The 21216-nt window shown below is 39.3% G+C and overlaps 1 protein-coding gene across 2 annotated transcripts in view; it reads right to left on the reverse strand.

Moving 5' to 3' along the window:
* ube4b (ubiquitination factor E4B, UFD2 homolog (S. cerevisiae)) overlaps positions 1-21216 on the reverse strand; it is a 100711-nt gene that overhangs the window by 28541 nt on the left and 50954 nt on the right. For both annotated transcript variants that reach the window (XM_073032217.1, XM_073032216.1), the window contains 10 exons: positions 17989-18103; positions 15723-15806; positions 14939-14995; positions 14023-14139; positions 12445-12543; positions 12010-12123; positions 11035-11233; positions 9392-9527; positions 6820-6919; positions 2576-2703 (listed from right to left, as the gene is read on the reverse strand). In XM_073032217.1, the coding sequence (XP_072888318.1) occupies positions 2576-2703; positions 6820-6919; positions 9392-9527; positions 11035-11233; positions 12010-12123; positions 12445-12543; positions 14023-14139; positions 14939-14995; positions 15723-15806; positions 17989-18103 (1149 nt within the window). The remainder of the gene's footprint in view (positions 1-2575; positions 2704-6819; positions 6920-9391; positions 9528-11034; positions 11234-12009; positions 12124-12444; positions 12544-14022; positions 14140-14938; positions 14996-15722; positions 15807-17988; positions 18104-21216) is intronic.

Consider the following 21216-nt stretch of genomic DNA (forward strand, 5'->3'; position numbering starts at 1 on the left):
ACCCTGCACAAGCTGACAAAGGCTAATCAAAGACTCAGTATTATAATTCTCAACCTGGCTTTCTAACAGGTCCATGGTTTAGCCCCCTCAAACCCCTTCCAGCCTCGCACTAACTCTGGCCTTTTAGAACACAGAACAGGTCCTTCAACCCACAATGCTGTGCTGACCTTTTATCTTACTCTAAGATTAATCTAACTCTTCTCTTTCCCCATAGCTCTCCATTTTTCCATCATCTGTGTGCTGATCTAAGTGTCCCTTAACTGCCTTTGATGTATCTGCCTCTATCACCACCTCTGGAAGTGCCATTCCACACATACATCTAGTAGAAATGCTACAGGTTCAATTCCCATCTTTGGGTTGTGTGTGAAGTTTACACATTCTTTAACTGTATGAATGCTCCCTCCTCCCAAAGGCGTGTAGGCGTTTCACAGGTTAATTAGCCACTAATGTGTCCACCAGTGGTAGGTAGAATCAGAAGTTCGTGGAATTATGAAGTAATGCAGTAGACCCAATAGGCCAAATGGCCTAGTTCTGCTCCAGTGTCTTTTGGAATGGGAAGAGTATAGATCACAGGAAAAATTGGAATTAGACTGAAGTGAGCTGAATAGATTTTTAAAAACTGGCATTTTTTCTGTATCAAAAGAAATTAAATAAATTTGGACTGCTAGAACGGAAAGCAGTTTTCACTGGCACTCAACTTAAAACAGTTGCTGGTAATTTCTGCCAATTTCTGAAGGCTATGACTCCATACAATATCAACTCCATTTCCATATAAATCTCTCAACAAATTTTAGAAGGATAACAAGGATGGCTGGTGTTGGAAATAAAATCAGATACAACATTTTAGTCACTTGTTTCATCTACTCTGTAACTAGAATTTTTAAAAACTTTGAAAGGAAATTCTACATGACATCATTAAGCAGTTTAGCTGCATAATTCTACACAGTTCCAAGCTAATACAACTGTGATAGCCTGAGATACTAGATACAATATAGATTGCCTTGTTTATTAGCACAAAACCTCAAACAATTAAATTCAATACCTGAATGGGGAGAATGTGGAAATGATGCAAGGTCAATTTAAGGCTCCTGCTTCAAACTGCAGTTAATACCACACCACCCTCACCATTTTCTTGCTTAGCAAGGCATGGATCCGAAAACATCAGGTGTCCTACCCGAAACATCAACACAAGAGATTCTACAGATGCTGAAAATCCAGAACACACACATACAAGATACTAGAGAACTCAGGTCAGGCAGCATCTGTGAAAGGGAGTAAACAGACAACATACAGGGCCAAAACCCTTCATCAGGACTCAGTGACCTGCCGAGTTCTTTTAGCATTTTGTGTGTACTACCCAAAATCAACTGTTTCTCTTTCCACAGATGCTGCTTAACCTGCTGAGAATTTTATTTTATTTCAAGTGTATCTCGTGTGGCCTAACCTTTAAATTACAATGTGTGAGGTGCAAGTACCCAGACTTATCACACCACAATTCAATGTCATCAAGAAACTTCAGGCAGTTGCGGAGAGATGTAACAAAATATTGGGACTTGAAATTCTTGTCAACAAGATGTGAACAAGGCAATCTATAATCACAACTGCTGTTATTGAAAACTAGCTTACAGGCTGCACTCAAGGTACCTAGGGAAGGTAAACTGGAACAATGTCTACTACGTATCATGACTATGAAATCTTTCGACAATATTATTTTTTTTAAATAAAGAGAACATAGTGTAAAAGAATTGTGCAGTGCATAACAAATGTAAAAAATGTACAATTCACATTCATGAAAGAGATGCACCCATAGAACAAACATCATCACCCCACCCTTCCCAATCCCCAACTCCAAGCCATCAATACATTGGCAGAAAGGGTTAAACAGAACCTTTGTCCCCACAGAGCTGCACTGGTAGAGAGAAGGTGTATTTTTCTAATACATAGACTGTTGCATGATAACAAATCTGAGTCCGAAGAGTTTTATCAGAAAATGCTGGAGATCAGGGATTTATGTACTGAAGAAAGGGAGAGAGAATGGACCTTTAGTCTGGCTGGGAATTTTAAAAATATTCAAGGAAGGGTCCCCACACCTTTTGGAACTTTATTTCCGAATTGAGGGTTGAGTAGTGGATCTTCTCAAGGTGTAGACTGGACATGATATCCCTGAGCCACTGAGCGTGATGACTATGAAATCTAACTGCTTCGGATACTTTACAAATAGTTTATGTAAAAGCCAGCATTTATCACACTTCATTACGAAGGCCATTCAGCCCATAGAGTCAATGCCTGCTCACATAACTCCACCCCCTAGTTTCCTTGTAACCTAATCCTAATTTCCCACAGTTTTTAAACCAACCACCTTCATGAGGGACAAACTACAGCAGCCAATTAACCACCGATTTGTTCATCTTTGTAACTCGAGAGGTTACCAGAATACCAGGTGGTCCCAGGGAGAATTTTGCTGTTCAATCCCCACATAAAAAGCACTAGGATTACACCTGCGTCACTGAAGACAGCAGTTCTACAAGCTACACCACCATGATAGATAGGTTTATTCCTTCTGTGGAATACTTACTCTGGGTAGCGTGAATCAATCAGGCGAAAGATCAGTTGAATTAACGTGCCATAAAACTGGAGGCATCTCCTCAACAGATTCTCATCTAACAAACCTGTGTCAGCACAAGCCTTACTTCGCACCAGTTTCTATAAACAAAACAGAAAATTTTGTTCAAAGAGGAAAATATTCCAACTTGCTAAGTTAGGGCTGTCTTTATATTACACACAATGTTTTTTTTACTTTTATGATATCAACCTATTTATTTTGAACATATAGTAAAATACTTTAAAAAAATATCTCCGGATGGAGTTCAGCCAGACAATCTGGATAAACCAATAAAAGAAAACATCCCAAACATTTAGAGCTTGCATACAAGAACAGCCTCATATTTGAAGCTAATAATGCGACAATAAATGCATTCATTGGGGTTCAATGCATAATCTAGGCTGATATCCAGTATAAAGACAAACAGACATGTTGTACTTCAACACTTCATCCAAATGAAGGGGCCAACTTCCTTCTCAGAGTGACTGAGGAGAAAATAGGGCATTATTCCCAAAGAGAACAAGATTTCATGTACCCACAAAGATTTTACTCAATTACCAAGTTATCAATTATAGATAAGTAATATCAATAATTACCTATAGATCAAAGGAAAATGGAAGGATATGCTGGCAGAAGAGATTAGTTAGCCATTTGATTGCTAATTTAATTGTTTTGGCACAACATTGCAGCCCAAAGGCTTGTTCCTGTGCTGTATTTGGGAGGCGCAGCAAAGTTAAATATGTGCAAAAGAGCGACTCCTTTGCTTGAATCTTCAGAAACAGCTCTATTTCCATCTTTAGTATCTTTATTTTTCCCTTTCAGGGTTCTTTTAAAGACCCTGACGGAGTGACTTTGGTTCTTTGAGGGAATGGGACCCTTTCTCGGGGTTTCAGGACTGGCTGTTGTACGGGACACCAAGGGTTCGGCCTGAGAGTCCGGCTCGGATTTGGAAGCCTAAGATCTCAGGGCTCTGGAGTCAGGCCGATCGAGGGTTGGTGTAATGGCAGGAGACCCGTGTGTCATCGAGAAAGTCGGAAAATCTAATGCTGTGAGCCCAAAGACCCGAGTTGTTTGCGATCTTCAGACACAGAGTGCAAAAAAAAGCGATGTAACGAACTTAACATCGTAAACCGGTGAATTGTTTGCTATGTCTCCCCGGTTGCTGGGAAAATGGAGATACCTCCTTCTCCCATATTAGAGAGCCTGTGTATGTCGAATGCCGGGTGAGACGTGAAGTCTTTGGGGTAACTGCAAGTCTGTGTCTTTGCTATTGCTTTGATCACGCTCGCGTGCTCAGTGGTGGTGTCGATGGTTGCTTTTTTTGCCGGGGTGGGGGGACTGTTGCTCACTGCCACTTGCATGCAGGAGAGGAGGGGACTTTGGGATTCTTATGTTTAACTATCGCTCATTCTTTGGGGCACTTCTGCTTCGCGGATGTTTACATTTCAGCATGTATATTGTATACATTTCTCTGATATTAAATTGGATCTTTGAACCCTTTGTACTGTTCCACGTTTTATGTTCCATCAGTATTAAAGTTAATATATCACTTGATGTTTTATTAAGTTGCTGTTTCCAAGGTCTTGCTGGGCACAGAATAGTAGCTTCATCCCCCTTCCATGATCAAGGGCTTATCCTTCCCAAGTAGTCAATTGAAGTGTTGTGGAATCATATGGTTATACAGTACCCCAAGTATCAGATATTTTCTTAGAGATAACTACATTGATAGTTAACTAAAATTACATTGCTTGCAATTTCAAGCCTATGATAAATCATTGTTCTGGCTCTAGAAAAGTTGTCATTGATATTTTAAGAATTATATTCTTCCAAATTATTGATTTTGGTATGAAAAAACAATGATTTAGAGGTGCATACTTCAAGACTTTTTTTTTTATTACTTAACAGCTCAATTGATAATACATCAGTTATACAAAGCAGACTTTTACATAACTGTGCACACACTAGGGGTGTGGGCATTAAGTTGCTTTCAAACCATAATTTCACTGGCAATTAATATGATTTTTTTCCAATCCTCGTTTCCTACAAAGATCACAAAGAAAAGCTACGATGTATGAAATCAGGTATTGTGATTTAATGCACAGAATGGCACAGGCATCATAAAGGTACCATCGGGCTAACTGGCAAGCATTCATGCACCACCTGTGGTGTCAAGACATTCTGTAAGGTCACGCAACACTGTCTAGATATTTTATAGTCTAAAATTCTTTACTTTTTATTCAGGGTGTCAAAGGCGAGAAGTTCATGTCAATTCGTATTCACTCTCATGAAGTTGCTGCAATCAGTCTGGCAAAGGTACTCAATTGTACAAGGTCGAGAGTGGCAGCACTTTCAGCAATGTTTATTTTCACATCAGTATGTTGAGTGACATGAGGGCAGATTGAATGAACAAACCAAATACCACATTTCAGCTACTGCTTACACCCATGCACTGCCACTTTATGCTTATGCACCACAACTCATGCCGACACTGATCCACACCTCACATCTACACCAACACTTGTCCTACTGGGCTTTCACACGCCCTGCTGCTAACTCGAAGAGCTCCTCTTGCCAAGACACTCAATCACCTCATCAATTTCTGTCAGAGTCACCTTATGTTCAAACACCTCTGTACACTTTATGTACATTATGTCTTTGCATACATTGTCTTATGCAAATATAGCTAGTCAGTTACTTGTATATTGTGTTTTATATGATTATTTATAGGGCTTTTGATGCTTTTTATGCTGCATTTCACTCTCCTTTACACTTGCGTACTGAAAAATGACAATAAATGATCTTGGATCTTGAATTAACATGAAGCATTTTAGCTGGTGACTACAACGGCACGTTTTAAATTCGGATCAGATAGCTGGTGAACTTTAATAGAATGTGAATTCTATCCACCTTATTAACAGTGCTGCTGCAATCACTATCAAGACTCTTCATAACACCTTTTACTCCGCACTCGCATATTAGTAACCGATTTCAGGAAGGGAACCTCCGTCTGAAGTTTATCAAAAGATGAAATTTTTACCAATTTCCCCACAAAGTCCAGGAATCCATCAGTTGAAATCAGTAAGCAAATTTTCTTTTAATTCTAAATATGACGTATGTTGTAAAAACATGTATTCATTCAAAGGATGTGGGTGCTGCAGGCAAAGACAGCTAAAGGTATCATTCTTTCCCTTATTTAATATTATAAATGATTTATTATGTTTGTTGTATAGGAATGGGTATTATCACCAAGTAGTCCTGAACAAAGAACGATTTGTTAGGCCATTTCAAAGTGCAGTTAAGACAACCGTGCGATACTTCAAAAAGGCAGTATCCATCGTTAAGGACCCCTATCACCCAGGACATGGCCTCTTTTCATTACTAGCATCAGGGAGGAGGTACAGAACCCTGAAGTAACACACTCAACGGTTAAGGAATAGCTTCTTCCCCTCTGCCATCAGATTTCTGAATGGACAATATAGATATACTTATTATAATTCAGTTATTATGTATTGCAATGTACTGCTGTCACATAACAACAAATTTCACAATATATGCCAGTAATATTAAAATTGATTCTGATTGGTGCTTTTAGAGTCACTAATTCTTAATACTTAACTTTGTCACCAAAGAATTGATAGAGCGTACAATTATCACAGCGATATTTGATTCTGCACTTTGCGTTCCCTGAAGCACAAATCGAAGTAGATATAATAAAAATTTAAGTTATAAATCATAATTAGAAAATAGAAAAGGGAAAGTAAGGTAGTGCAAGTCAGGTCCAGATATTTGGAAGGTATGGCCCGGATCCAAGTCACTAAGGCCAAGATGGCAAATTTAATCCCCGAAGGAAGTGAGTGAACTGGATAGGTAAACATTTGCTATCACCATTACTGATTTAACTTGTTTTAATCATCAGATATAATCACTTTAGATTTCCTGGTTATCAAGGTAGATCCAAATTTCATTTATTTGTTTGTAGATACTTTGCAAATCAGGTTCTTCTGGCCCACTGAGCTGCACTGGCCAGCAACCCACATATTTAATCCTAGCCTAATCACAGGATAATTTACAATGACCTAGTAACCTACTAACCACTATGTCTTTGGAATGTGGGAGGAATCTAGAGCATTCGGAGGAAACAAGTCTTTCTTAGAATCTAAAGAATCTACCTATTAAGAGCACCTTTGGTGATAATTTTGCACCAGTATCTTACATACCTTCAATTGAGTTTTACATCGTTTCAACATCTCCCTATGTCTGTTTGCCAATGGAGAATCTTTCCACTGGCTCTCACTGTTTTTTAGTTCTTCAACAGTCCTACAAGAGAAGTTAAGATGAATTTTATACAAAAAGGAAGAAATCTTATCAAATGTCTTTGCAAGAATGGTGACCCCAGTCATTATCAATACTCTTCAGAGACTGTCTACCTGGCATCAGTGGTCACACAGGACTTGATACGCACCAGCTGCTCATTTGACCATCCACCACCTGCCCCCATGGCTTCATGTGACCCTGATCAGGGGGATGGGGGGAGGGGTTAAGAAGGTGCTACACATTGCCCAAGGCTAGCAGAGGAAAGGAGCTTCTTATACCTCCTTTGGTCAAGACATATCTGCACTCCACCACTCATCTGTCAGCAATAGGTGTTTTTCTTTGACCACAGTAATAGATTAGGTGAAGCCTGCTGTCAGAGTGGTGGTGGCAGCAGATACATTAGGAATATTTAAGAGACTATTACTTAGGCAGATGGATGCTTTTGGTACATTGGCCTTTATAAATCAAAGCATTGAGTATAAGAGTTGGAATGTAATGGTGAGGTTGTACAAGACATTGGTGAGAACGAATTTGGAGTATTGTGTGCAGTTTTGGTCACCTAATTACAGGAAGGATATTAATAAGGTTGAAAGAGTGCAGAGAAGGTTTACAAGGATGTTGCCGGGACTTAAGAAACTGAGTTACAGAGAAAGGTTGAATAGGTTGGGACTTTATTCCCTGGAGCGTAGAAGAATGAGGGGAGATTTGATAGAGGTGTATAAAATTATGATGGGTATAGATAGAGTGAATGCAAGCAGGCTTTTTCCACTGAGGTCAGGGGAGAAAAAAAACCAGAGGTCATAGATTAAGGGTGAAGGGGGAAAAATTTAAAGGGAACATGGGGGAGGGACTTCTTCACACAGAGTGGTGGGAGTGCGGAATGAACTGCCAGATGAAGTGGTGAATGCGGGCTCACTTTTGACATTTAAGAAAAACTTGGACAGGTATATGGATGAGAGGGGTTTGGAGGGATATGGCCCAGGTGCAGGTCAGTGGGACTAGGCAAAAAAAATGGTTCAGCACAGCCAAGAAGGGCCAAAAGGCCTTTTTCTGTGCTGTAATGTTCTATGGTTCTAAAGAAAAATGGAGGGCTATGGAGGGTTAGATTGAACTTGGAGTAGGTTAAAGGGTCGGCATATCACTGAGGTGAATGGCCTGTACTGTTCTATTGTCTATGTTCTAAATGGAAAAATTTAGATTTGTGTCTTTCATTACCTCTGGAGACCCAAGCCCACTTTACAGCAAATGCAATATTTCACTCAGGAAATGGCAGCCAACTTGCACAAAGCTATCTACCACAGAGTGCAGCGTTGACGACAACCACCTCTATTTTAGTGATGTCAATTGAAAAATAAATATTGGCAAAGCTACTGATGTAACTGCTTTGCTCTTCAAAGTAAATAGCAATGGAATTACAAGACCTTCGGGTATCCACAGCTCATTCACTTATTAGCATATCACTATGCTCACTCAATCTGGCACAGGATGTCATGCTAATTTTTGCGCTCAGATCTCTGGATAGAATTTGAATACACCAACAAGCAGCCTTTGAGTAACCCCTTTCATGTTATTCTGCATGAAAGGTAGTCAAGGAAAATGCTGCATCATTTATACTGGCAACACTGAAAATTACAGTGCAAGGCCGAAGGGAGTTGACCCACAGCAATCCTGAGAGCGGTTAAATGAGAAATCGTTCAGAAACTGAGCCATTAACATTTGATTGAAATGTGCACACCTGGTTCTGATTTTATCTGAGGAGGTTGAGGGTCATGGGGAATGGCTAAGCTTTTTGGTCAATAGTTTAAAGATCCATTTTTGTCATTCAGACTCTAGTTAAGAAACTGGTCATCACAGAACCAAGAAGATCATGAATTTTATATGAAACTTATCCAAATTTTGTGCCCTTGTTGGTTTCAAAATTTTGAACAATAAATAGGCAAGAAAATAAATTCAGATAAGCCGCACGTTTATTGCATCGTCCCCACAGTGCAAACTCACCCCACCGTACCTTTCTAGATAAAGACTTGTCATGTTGAAATTTCAAGGTAGACAATTTGAAAGCAAGATATTGTACCACTGAAAACTGGCAGCAATGGCTTCAGTAGCAACCTTGTCTTTACAGTCAAGAAGTATAAGCTATTGCAGAGACTCATACATAAAAGCCTAGGTCGATTCTCCTGTAAAGTAGTGACAATGCTGCAATATTGCTAACAGTATCACACAAACAAGACGATAAATGAAATTCCCTCAGATATTGTACAAGACGTTTTGGCTTAATAGAGGAAGGGTTGCTCGCCTTCTGGGAATGTTCCTTCTGCAAGCAACAATGTATAAATAGAATAGCTAGCCATTGTCAGATAGCTGTTAGTGAAGTTGCATGACAAATGTTTCTCCATTACAACAGTTTCAAGTCACTTAGCTGGATGCCAAGCAAAAAGCAAAGATTGCAGATTGCCTCTCGATGTTTATTCCTACCTGTTCAGATCTCGAATAGCTCGTAGTCTTCGTATGTAACGTCGGCAGCTCGGCAGGATAGCAAGATGATGTGCATGTAGCGTCAGGAAAAAGCACTCTGTTGGGAACTTTGGCTCAGCAAATGTAGACTGATCATCTGTCAGAGAAAAAAGTTTTCTAAAAGTCAGCAGAAACCTGGTAAATATTAAAGGAAATACTACATGTAAGCGTGCTATTGGAATTGTCAATCGAGCTTTGCGACTATACAGACAGATTACCGTAGATTCCGGACTACAGAGCGCACCTGATTAAAAGCCGCTGGCTCTAATTTTAGAAATAAAATCAATTTTTTAATTGTAAAGGCCACACCGGATTTTAGGCCGCACCGCTACTTTTAAATATACATACGTATCGGTAACACAAATTACGTTGCATATACTTTTTTACTGAACAGCACGAACAACATTCCAATATCTCATAGCGACTGGTAAAAATATATATACTGCAGCCTTTAACTTAAAAGCAGCGTTTTCGCTCGGGTCTGACGCGCTTGCGTAACGCGATCGGGTCTAATCGGGTCTGACGCGCTTGCGTAACGCGATCGGGTCTAATCGGGTCTGACGCGCTTGCGTAACGCGATCGGGTCTAATCGGGTCTGACGTGCTTGCGTAACGCGATCGGGTCTAATCGGGTCTGACGCGCTTGCGTAACGCGATCGGGTCTAATCGGGTCTGACGCGCTCGGGTCTTGCTTTTCTTCGAGTATTTTCCATGTTGATGAGGGTGAGTACAAATGACTGATTTACAATAATTTAATTGTGAAAGTGCGCTTGATTTATCGTACAATTTCATTGGTCTACTGTTACGAGGCAAAATGTTTACGAGGCGGCATGAAAAAAACCATGTATTAGCCGCTCCGGATTAAAGGCCGCAGAGTTCAAAGCTGTTCAAAATGTGGGAAAAAAGTAGCGGCTTATAATCCGGAATCTACGGTAAGTGACAGATTCATCTTGTATCATTTAAAGCAGCCTTCAGCCACTTATTTTCTTTAGAAATTATCCAGTTTTATTGAGAGAGATTGCTGCACCTTCTGTCTGATGGGTGAAGTCTGGAGAACTGTCTTGGGGTCGGGAGGGAAGGTGGTACTTGGTACTGAGTAAATTTACTTTTGTTTGATGTATAATTAAAGATTAGCTTTATTTGTTACACGTACATCAAAACACAGTGGAATGCGTCGTTTGCATCACAGTCTGAGCATGTGCAGGAGACAGGCCACAGGTACTATCTTGCTTCCTACAGCAACATAGCATGCCCACAAATTACTATCCCTAGCTCACAGGACTTTGGAATGTGGGAGGAAACTGAAGCACCCAGAGGAAATCCATGCAGTCACAGGGAAAATGTACTAAGTCCTTAGAGACAGTGGCTGTAATTGAACCCTAATCAATGCTGTACAACGTTGTGCTAACTGCTACCACCCCCTTGCTTATCACCCCCCCCATTAACTACTGTAAGCCCAGACATACACCATGCCCCACTTTAAACTCACTAGAGAACACTGCAGAAAAGGTACACACTTCTACAGTATAATGAATGCACAATTTTTGTACAAAAGGTTATTTTCAAGCAGTTTTGATACGTCTTTAATGATTCATATTTACTTACTAAGCTCTGCAAGCCAGCTTTTAATGTCTTCCATGGACGCTTTCACGCGAGTCTCATCTGCAAGAATATTGATGCGACACTTTGGGTGGAAAATATACATCGGATCTACAGTCTCTAACTTGATCTTTGTGCTCAGTTGCTGAAGCACCCACAGAAAATTCAGCATGAATCCATCCGTCGATACCATTCGGTCATCTGTCTGCAAGAAATAGATTTTAATTTTATTAACATTTTGACCCATAAATGTTCTACAAATTAATAAAATTACTCTGTGGCAGCTGCGAAGGTAGCAGTTTCTTTAACATCCTCCATTAAATTTTAAATTTTATACTTCCATTTCTATCTATTCACGGATATGGATGCCTACCACAACCAATACAAGGCGAAATCCATAAAATAGATTTTTATGAATAGAATTTTCAGAATAGAAGGATGCCTCTTTAGAACAGAGGAGGAATTTCTTAGCTAGAGGGTGGCGAATTTAGAATTCATTACCACAGATGGCTGAGAAGACAAAGTCATTGGATATACGTAAAGTGGAGGTTGATAGGTTCTTAATTAGTAAGGCTGTCAAATGATGCAGTGAGAAGGCAGGAGAATGGGATTGAGAGAGATAAATCAGCTATGATGGATTGGCAGAGCTGACTTGATGGGCCAAATTAGCCTAATTCTGTGCTTATCTCTTATTGTCTTAAATGTGACAGTGCCCAAATGATTAAAAACTAACTCTATAAAACACAAAATAAAGTGCAAAAATTTCTACTGGAGAGCTCATGTCCTATAACAATATTTGATGGCTGGAAAATTTCAGGAAATAGCAACATCAGTCAAAGTTCAAAACCTGAAGACGGAGAGGATCATATTAATAATGCACATCATGAAAAGTTTTCATTTTAGTTCCATTTCAAAGCAGCACCACTGAGATAACCTGACATGTGTTGCAGATATCCACCATGAAGCTAATCCTGCACTTACCTGCATTTGTGCCTTCTTCATATTGCGATTTACCACTGCTGCCATGTAATTCAATGCACTCTCTCTGGTCTCACCATTGAGTAATATGTTGTGCAGAATTTTGAAAAGGTCAGTCTGCAAAACAAAAGTCTTGGCTTTAAAATCTGCAAGATTACCGTTCAACTCACTACTGACCTGCGGTTAAAATGATACCAATACAGAGGCCCAACTTTGGAAATGTCTTAGCATGTTTCAGACCTGCTCAAGTCTATAACAATTCCATTGTACATGTCACCGTGCAAGTGAGAGGAGTTATTTTACATCAGTGAAAAGAACAACTTTAAATAGCATTTTTAATACTTATATCACTAATAGTGAAAAATACACTTGCAGAAACAGTTTTAAAAAAGTATTGTGTGTTCTTCAGACATTACAATTTCAGCTTAAAATACTTACCCTGGCTGATTCTAAATGGTGTTGCAAGGACTGACTGACAACTCTGGTATTTTCAAGCGTAAGTGTAGGTCCAGAAAAATATTTCTCCACAACTCTTGTCTAAAAAACACAGATGGCAAAGTGCTGACAATTTGCATTGAAATACTGATCACTTAAAAGTACACTTGAGTTAGCAGCTTCTCTTTGTGTCAGAAATGCGGAACATCAATCTGCAGAATCTCTTGTTACATTTCACAATACTCTACACAAAAATAAAGCTCATTTTGAGAAAGTGATCTATAATCATTAAACATAGCCAACTTCCTTTATCTTTAGTAACTGTTTCAATTTTAAGTTTGGTTTCAATTTTAGGCCACAAATCACACTAATGTAACCTCCTATCACATTTCCTGTACATTTTCCTAATGTAACCTCCTATCACATTTTCCTTTACTGCATTACAATGAGTTAAGAGGTCAGCCAATTTGTCAGCAAAACAGCGACCAACATTTTCATTTTCTTTAGTATGCAGATTTGGTATGTTGGTTTCCGCAACGGTAGAGAAGCCACAGATTTAAAGCAATTTGAAAAAAGGTTAGACAGAAGAAACAAATGTTTGTTTACTCACAAAGTGGAGTCTGACATTCATAGCCCAAAATAACAAAAAACTCAAACTCGAATTACATGCCCACTTCTTGTGCAGTATAAATACCTATGATTCAGTCTTGGTAACCATAAAGACCAATTCCTCTACTGGTTTGGGATAGTTACAACTTAAACACTTGGTCTGGTCTTATCATAATTTGGAGGGTTCCATGGTATTCCCATGACTTGCAACTTTTGAATTATTCAGTGGAAAAATTAACTGGCAGGAATATTGCTACGAATATCTCCTGGAACTTAAATTGCATAAACTATGTTTGAGTTCAAGAGCTGTAAGGCAATGCTGCAGCTCTACAAAACCCTGGTTAGACCATATTGTGTCCAGTTCTGGTCACCTTATTATAGGAAGAATGTGGACACTTAAGAGAAGGTGCAGAGGAGATTCACCAGGACGTTGCCTGGATTGGAGAGCACCTCTAAAGAGGGGAGGTTGAGCAAGCTAAGGTTTTTCTCTTTAGAACTGAGGATGAGAGGTGAATTGGAAGGTGTACAAGGTAACAACAGGTATAGATCAATTGGATAGCCAGAGACTTTTTCCCAGGGTTGAAATGGCTAATATAAAGAGGCATAACTTTAAGGTGATTGCAAGAACGTATAGAGGGGAGTGTCAGAGATAGTTTTTTTTAATATATACAGAGTGGTGGAAGAAGGCCAGCACAACTCATGGACCAAAGGGCATGTACTGTGCTGCACTGTTCTATGCTCCAATGCAGGGGTTTCCAACCTTTATGTCATGGACTGTTACCATTATCTGAGGGGTCCATGGACTCCAGGTTGGGAACCCTTGATCTAATGCCACTGTGCAGTTTTACTTGCAGATATAAAAAGCCATCTGCAATTCTAAAGATCGGCTCCTCTCCATTACACTTATTACAGTCACAACAGTCTACTGAGCTGAAGAGAGAAACTAGCAATTGAATATACCATAGTACTTACATCATCCTCTGCAAATACAGATAGGCTGAAGCAAGCCCCAAGGAATGAAAGTCTTTGCAACTCTCTGCCCGAGCCTTGACTCAGAGGATCAGGCAAAAACAACGGCAATGATATCACCTGTGAAAGCAAAAGAATGGCCCAGTTAACAACGGATTTAGTTTACTTTCACTCAAGGATACAACACAGTAACAGGCCCTTTTACCCACACTGCCCACTTACAACCAAGTGACCAATTAACCTATTAACCCTTATGTCTTTAGAATGTGGGAGGAAACCAGGAAACCTGGAGGAAAGCCACGTGGCTATGGAGAAAAATCTGAACTCCTTACAGACAGCAGCAGAATTGAACCCAGGTTGCAGAATTTACTGCTATTTTCTAATTGGCAAATGAGGTCTTTCCCCCTCCCAATGTTGCACCTTTTTCCACAGTATTAATTCTTTGACATGGGACTCACTGACACGAACCACAAATAATATCTTCAAATAATCGTTTACCATGCAGGTCCCAGCAGAATTTGACTGTGACACATTCTCGCAAGTCTCACTAGATAGAAGTCAAAATGTAAATCTTCCCTGCTCAAAGCAGTTATTGAATTATCAACCAAGACCAACAATAGAAACCTAAAACTAACCAACTAATTCAGTACTGATCACAGATCAAACCTATGGATTTCTGGTCATGAGGATCAACTATACATGTGATGCTCTAACCAAACTATTCAGAGTGATTAGTAAAATAAGATTTAAGTTCAGTGTTCAGAATTTGCATTAATTTCATAACATGAACTACACTATTCTCCCCCCACTCCATCATGTTCTTTACTGGATTGCAATTTAATTAAATTTCTCTTAAATTAACCACCATCTTTGAAACATTTGGTGGAATAAGCTACAATTCAGATTCAATAAAACTTACCAAAGTGCACACAGGATGAGTTTTCCCAAATTTAATTTCACACAATTCTTGCAGTGCCTAAAAGAAAAGTTTTAGGTGACTATTAGGAACAGAACTGACAGAAAAAAGCTTTGAAAGACTGATTCAATTAATTAAAATAATCAAATTTCCAATTTTGGTCTAGTTTTGTTTAAAAAAACATTACTGAATATACCTACAACACAGCTTAAACAATAAATTTACGGCATCCAAGTCCTCCTTTCAGCCAGAAAGTTCAACATATCATGAATTCCTTTCCCAAAGGACATAAAACTGTCTTAAATTTTAAAACACTTTCCAATCTTGAACTCTTGTCAATAAACCAGCCATCTTCACCACACCCCTGCAGCATGAAAAGTCCACAACTCAGGGATAAAACTCTTAAATTTAAACGTTTCTGCCCAAGAGCGTCACAGTTAACTGAAGGCTATCATGATCTCAGAACAAAGAAGAAAGTTAAAGCAGATGACAGCACTGGAACAAGATCAATAATAAGAACAAATGTCTCTTGACAAGAAACTATAATAACCTGCACTTACACAATCAGATTTCAGAAATTTCTTTAGACAATAGAGACTACAGCATTAATAAAAAAAAGCTTTACAGATAACAGAAGTCAAAATAGATCATGCAGAACGACGGCATTTGTGATGCATATTCTAATTTGCTGCAAGTCACGATCAACATCTTAAAATAATTCATGTGAATTGTACGGACTCAAAGTGGCACTAAATTTTAGTCTACCCGACCCACAAACCCATCTCACCGCAAGGGGATACTTGAAGTTATCACCATCCAAAGAGCATTCTTTTACTGCTGATGCCAGCCCTTGTATAATTGGAATAAAGATCTGTTGAATAGAAGGTGAAAATATCAAGCTCAACAGTAAATCACTACTCTATTACCTAAATTCACCACGTCAAATTTCATGGCAGAATATCGTCCAATAACAATGAAAATTACAGATGAAAACTTGATAACGCAGTGAGGATGTGGTTGCACAAAATGGCCTTATTGTCCTGGTAATATCTGAAGTACTTGCCTTCTGCTTACCTATTTGTACAACATATTCAAAATGTACAGAGGGCCACTAGAGTCCAAGCCCATACTCTCCTGAAAGTGGCAACACAAGTAGATAAAGTGGTAAAGAAGGTGCTTGCCTTCGTCAGTAGGTGCAGAGTACGAGAGTCAGGAAGTCGTGTCTAGATGTATAAATCTCTGGTTACGGAGCATTCAGAGTGCTGTGTGCAGTTCTGGCCGCCTCAATACAAGGGCATAAAGGCTTTGGAGGGGGTGTAGAAGAGGTTTATCAGGATGCTGCTTGGATTAGAAGGTATTGGCATGAGATTAGATAAACTTGGCTAGCTTTCTCTGAAGTAGAGGCTGAGGCGAAATTAGATAGAATGCTATAACATTATTGGAGGCATAGATAGGGTGGATGTCCAGAATCTTGCTCCCAGGATAAAAATGTCATAAACTAGAGAGCATATCTTTAAAGTGAGAGGGGAAAGTTTAAATGAGATGCACAGGGCAAGGTTTTGTTTTAAATACATAGTATTGTAGGTACCCCCAACATACTGCCAGAGGTGACCGTAGCAAGTATGATACTGGCACTGAAGCAGCTTTTAGATATGCAGGGAATGAAGGGGTATGGATCACATGTAGGCAGAAGGGATTAGTTTCATTTGGCACCATGCCCATAATATACATAGCGGGCAAAGCACCTATCCAGCGCTGTACTGTTCAATGTTCCATCAGATTTGTGTGCCATTCCCAACTTTTCCTAATATCCCCACGAGCATTTCTATAAGCAATTCAGAATTTTAAGCATTCAAGAATCTATCTTTGTATAAACCAACATATTATCAATCCATTATTTCCCCTTAACGTCCCAATGTCATAACAGAATCTCCTTCACTTTACAATCTAGGTGAATTAACTGTTAACCTCTAAAGGGCAAGGTTTTTAAAAAAATCAGATTAGAAATTAAAAATTTGCACCAGAAGTTCTGATGTAAAGCACTGCAAAAAGGCAAATAAAATTCAGAACAAGCACAGAGGACTGCAATTTAAATTGTTATGGTGGAAGGTGGAACTTAAATCTTGTCAATTCAATTATTTAAATGAAATCAACTGTGGATGAGATGCTCCACAATCCCCATTTGTTATGCTTGTGTTGCTTAATTGAAACTGCTGGATAATTCAATTTGTTGGTATAAACAGGTTTATCAAGAGTAGTTGGCATTCTAGCATCAACATTCACTTAGAGGAAACAAATAAAGTCAAAGGAAGGAAAAATTTTTAAGAGTACACCAGAAACCACAAAAATGCATTAATTATGCAAAGCATTTTTAAATATAGATACCCAAATGTCACGGTATCTCTAGTTTTAACTGTAACATTAATATGAAGGGAATGGAGAGATCAGGATTATGTTTAAGCAATGGGATTAGCTTGCATTGACATCAAGGTTGGCCCAGACATCTTGGGCCAAAGGGCCTGATCTTATACTGTATTTTTTATTTATTATTTTCATAGTGATACAGCGTGGAACTGGCCCTTCTGATCTAACGGTCTGCGTAGCCTGCCCAGCAACCTACCCATTTACCCAATCACAGGTCAATTTACAATGACCAATTAACCTATTAACTCATATCTTTGGACTGTGGGAAGAAACCCACATAGTTACAGGGAGAATTTAGAGATGGCCCCGGAATTGCACTCTGAACTCCAATGCTCTGAGCTGTTAACAATGTCACACTAACACTACACATATGACTGTTATCTTGTGACTTGTCTCCTCGATGCTCTTCTTACATTATATCACAGCATCTATTGCATTCATCCAAGAAGAAACCTTAGTTTAAGACCTCACTTAAAAGCATGTGGTCAGTGCTGCCCAGAAAAGCAAGTGGACAAGGCTTTGTATTAGTCTCTGAAACTACAGCATTCTGATCAAGAGACAAAAATGAAGGAAGTTTGACATTTTTCAGAAGGTAGGAATTGATGAACCCGAGCCTTACTTCAACTCACCTGTTTGAATACCTCTTGGTCCTGATGAGTCATTCTAACCAGCTCTTGAATGAATCCATAAGGAAGATTCCGGCACAACATATAGGGCACTAGCAATGACTGCTGTAACAAGGATCTGTGGAAAATATATCCATGTGTTAGATACATGGGCTATGACCAGTGGTTGAAGTCACTTCGCACTTCAGTCCAAGGGTGTTTATTAGGTGCATCAAAAATCAAACTTACAAAAATTAGTTAAAATAGTGAAAGGAGAAATGCCAACATTTACAAAATGATATCTACAAGTAAAAATAATAGCTCCGTACTTAATTCTTGTCCAGTGTGAACTCTTCACAGCTCCTATCTCTGTCCCTTACTGAGGGTGAAGAGCTCTTTTTTAGGCAGTAGGACGTGTCATCTTTAATTACCAACAAAGCTAACACAAGACTACACATGAATTAGAATATGATGCACCCCACAGTGTAATTACAATATTACAAAATAATTAGAAATATCTACCTTAAATACAGTATACAAACACTGTATACACATTCCTATTACTAAAGAAATAGAATATTCTGCTGTGTATGACGGGAAAGATGCCATAAGCCAACCTGAGCCCATCAGCTCAGTTTACAACTAAACTAAATTTTGGTGTGTGACTCTGAATGTATGTAGCAATGCGGAGGGAGAACTGGGTTCATTACATGACTGTAGCAGGGAAGACACTGAAGTGCGCATACTCACTGCAATGACAGCAGAATGACAAGGCAGCGTTTGTGTGTGAGTGAATGTGTGTAAGGAATGTGCCAACCAAGTGACAGACATCAATAAAGTATGTATTGATCCCGAGGGAAATTGGGTTTCGTTACAGTCGCACCAACCAAGAATAGTGTAGAAATATAGCAATATAAACCCATAAATAATTAAATAATAAGTAAATTATGCCAAGTGGAAGTAAGTCCAGGACCAGCCTATTGGCTCAGTGTGTCTGACACTCCGAGGGAGGAGTTGTAAAGTTTGATGGCCCCAGGCAGGAATGACTTCCTATGATGCTCAGCGTTACATCTCAGTGAAATGAGTCTCTGGCTGAATGTACTCCTGTGCCTAACCAGTACATTATGGAGTAGATGGGAATCATTGTCCAAGATGGCATGCAACTTGGACAGCATCCTCTTTTCAGTGCTCCCCGCCACATCCATGTTTCCCCTCATTAACTTTTGTAATAACTCCATGAGTAAGACTTGCTTTACTAAAATGTGAAGTAGCTGCACAGGAATATTTAGAGAGCCATTAAGGTTTACTTATATCAAGAATTAGTCTCTGGCTTTGTTCCAGAATACCAGCATTATTAAAACACTAATGATAGTAAGATGCAAGAAAATGTTATTATTCCATTAGCATAAAAACTATTTTATAACCTCAATTGTAAATAAAAGAAACTCAATTATTTGCTATTCCGTGTTACATTTATATATCATTTCCTATCTACTAATCAGCAATCCTACCCTTCGAAGGTAAACTGCTCTGAGAGACCTTAATACCATAAAAAATAGCAGCAGAATTAGGCCATTTGGCCCAATGAGTCCACTCTGTCATTCAATCACAGATGATTTATCTCTCAACTACATTCTCCCTTCTCCCACTAATCAGGAACCTGTCAACCTCCACTTCTAACATACTCAATGACTTGGCCTCACAGCTGATCGTGGCCTCAGTAACTTCTATTGCTTCAGGATTGGAGTTTAAAAAGGGAAAAGTATGGTTACATTTGTATAGGAAATTAGTGAAGAAGCAGCTGGAATATAGTGAATTACAGGTATTTGGAAATCGTTATTTAAGGAAATGCTAACGCTCAGTGCAGTCCAGAATTGAATTAGATTATGGGATGCAACAGTTGCCCCGTTATGAATGACTAGTAGTTGTTGTTCTTTTCCATGCCTGGTTGTACATCAGGTGGCAACCTTGCCAGCTCTTCAGCATTTTTGTCTGTTATTTTTAACGAGGCCGAATTGCTAGCTCGATGTTCTATCTGAGAGGATGATAGAGACTAGACCACAGGAGGCGTTTGAAGGAGAGATTGATAAAAAAAAATTTAAGCTCAAGAAATTGAGGGCTGTGTGGAACTGACACAGAAGAGATGAACCTCTGCCATATTACCGAAGGGCAAAGCAGTCTCAAGAACCAGGCAGCCTGCTGTGCATTCAGAGATGCACATCATTGTTGTTACACATGGTTATTTGAGCTAATGTCTTTCATGTCTTTCCTGTCACACAGAACCAGTCTGGCCATTCTCCTCCGACCTCTCTTATTAACAAGGCGTTTTTGCCCACAGAACTGCTGTTCACTGGAGGTTTTGTCTTGTTTTTTTTTTAAAAACATTCTCTGAAAACAATAGAGACTGTTGTGTGTGAAAATCCCGGGAGATCAGCAGTTTCTGAGATACTCAAACCACCCTGTCAAGCCGCAACAATCCTTCCACAGTCAAAGTCACTTAGATCACATTTCTTTCCCATTCTGATGTTTGGTCTGAACAACAATTGAATCTCTTGACCATCTTTGCATGTGTTTATGCATGGAGTTGCTGCCACATGATCGGCTGATTAGATATTTGCATTAATGAGGTGGACAGGTATACCTAATAAAGTGGTCACTGAGTCTACATGACATTTCCAAATCTCAGATTGGTATTATCCACTAGATATGAGAATGGAATTTGAACAACCCCCACCCTCCGCCATGAGAAAAACAAACCTAGTCATGGCTCAAAGTAAGAATTAAGTTAATAGATATACTGGGACGATTTTAAAGTTTCTTAAAATTTGCTAGAGGCCAGCATTTAACATCTGCCTCAAACTGATCCTGGATTTTAGCGGTAACATCTTACTCAAAACAGTTGCACCTCAAGAGTGTACCTAGTGCCTACTCAATTCTCTATACATGACAGTGTGGGCTAAGCATAGCTCCAATGCCATATACAAATTCACCAACACCACCACTGGCATTGAGTAGATAGATAGTGCCTGAGTGATCCACACCATCAACCTATCACTCAACATCAGTAAAACTAAGAAACTAATCCTTGACTTTAGTAAAGCAGAGGTCAAACACACACCAGTGTGTATTGGTGCATCAGCAGCTTTAGGGTTCTTGGTGTTAACATACTGGATGAGGGCCCAGCACATAGATGCAATCACAAGAAAGCCACAACAGCATCTTTTAGAAGGTTATGGTGGTCTTGCACACTAA

The sequence above is a fragment of the Hemitrygon akajei genome, chromosome 29 (genome assembly GCF_048418815.1).
Source record: "Hemitrygon akajei chromosome 29, sHemAka1.3, whole genome shotgun sequence".
Taxonomy (NCBI): Eukaryota; Metazoa; Chordata; class Chondrichthyes; order Myliobatiformes; family Dasyatidae; genus Hemitrygon; species Hemitrygon akajei.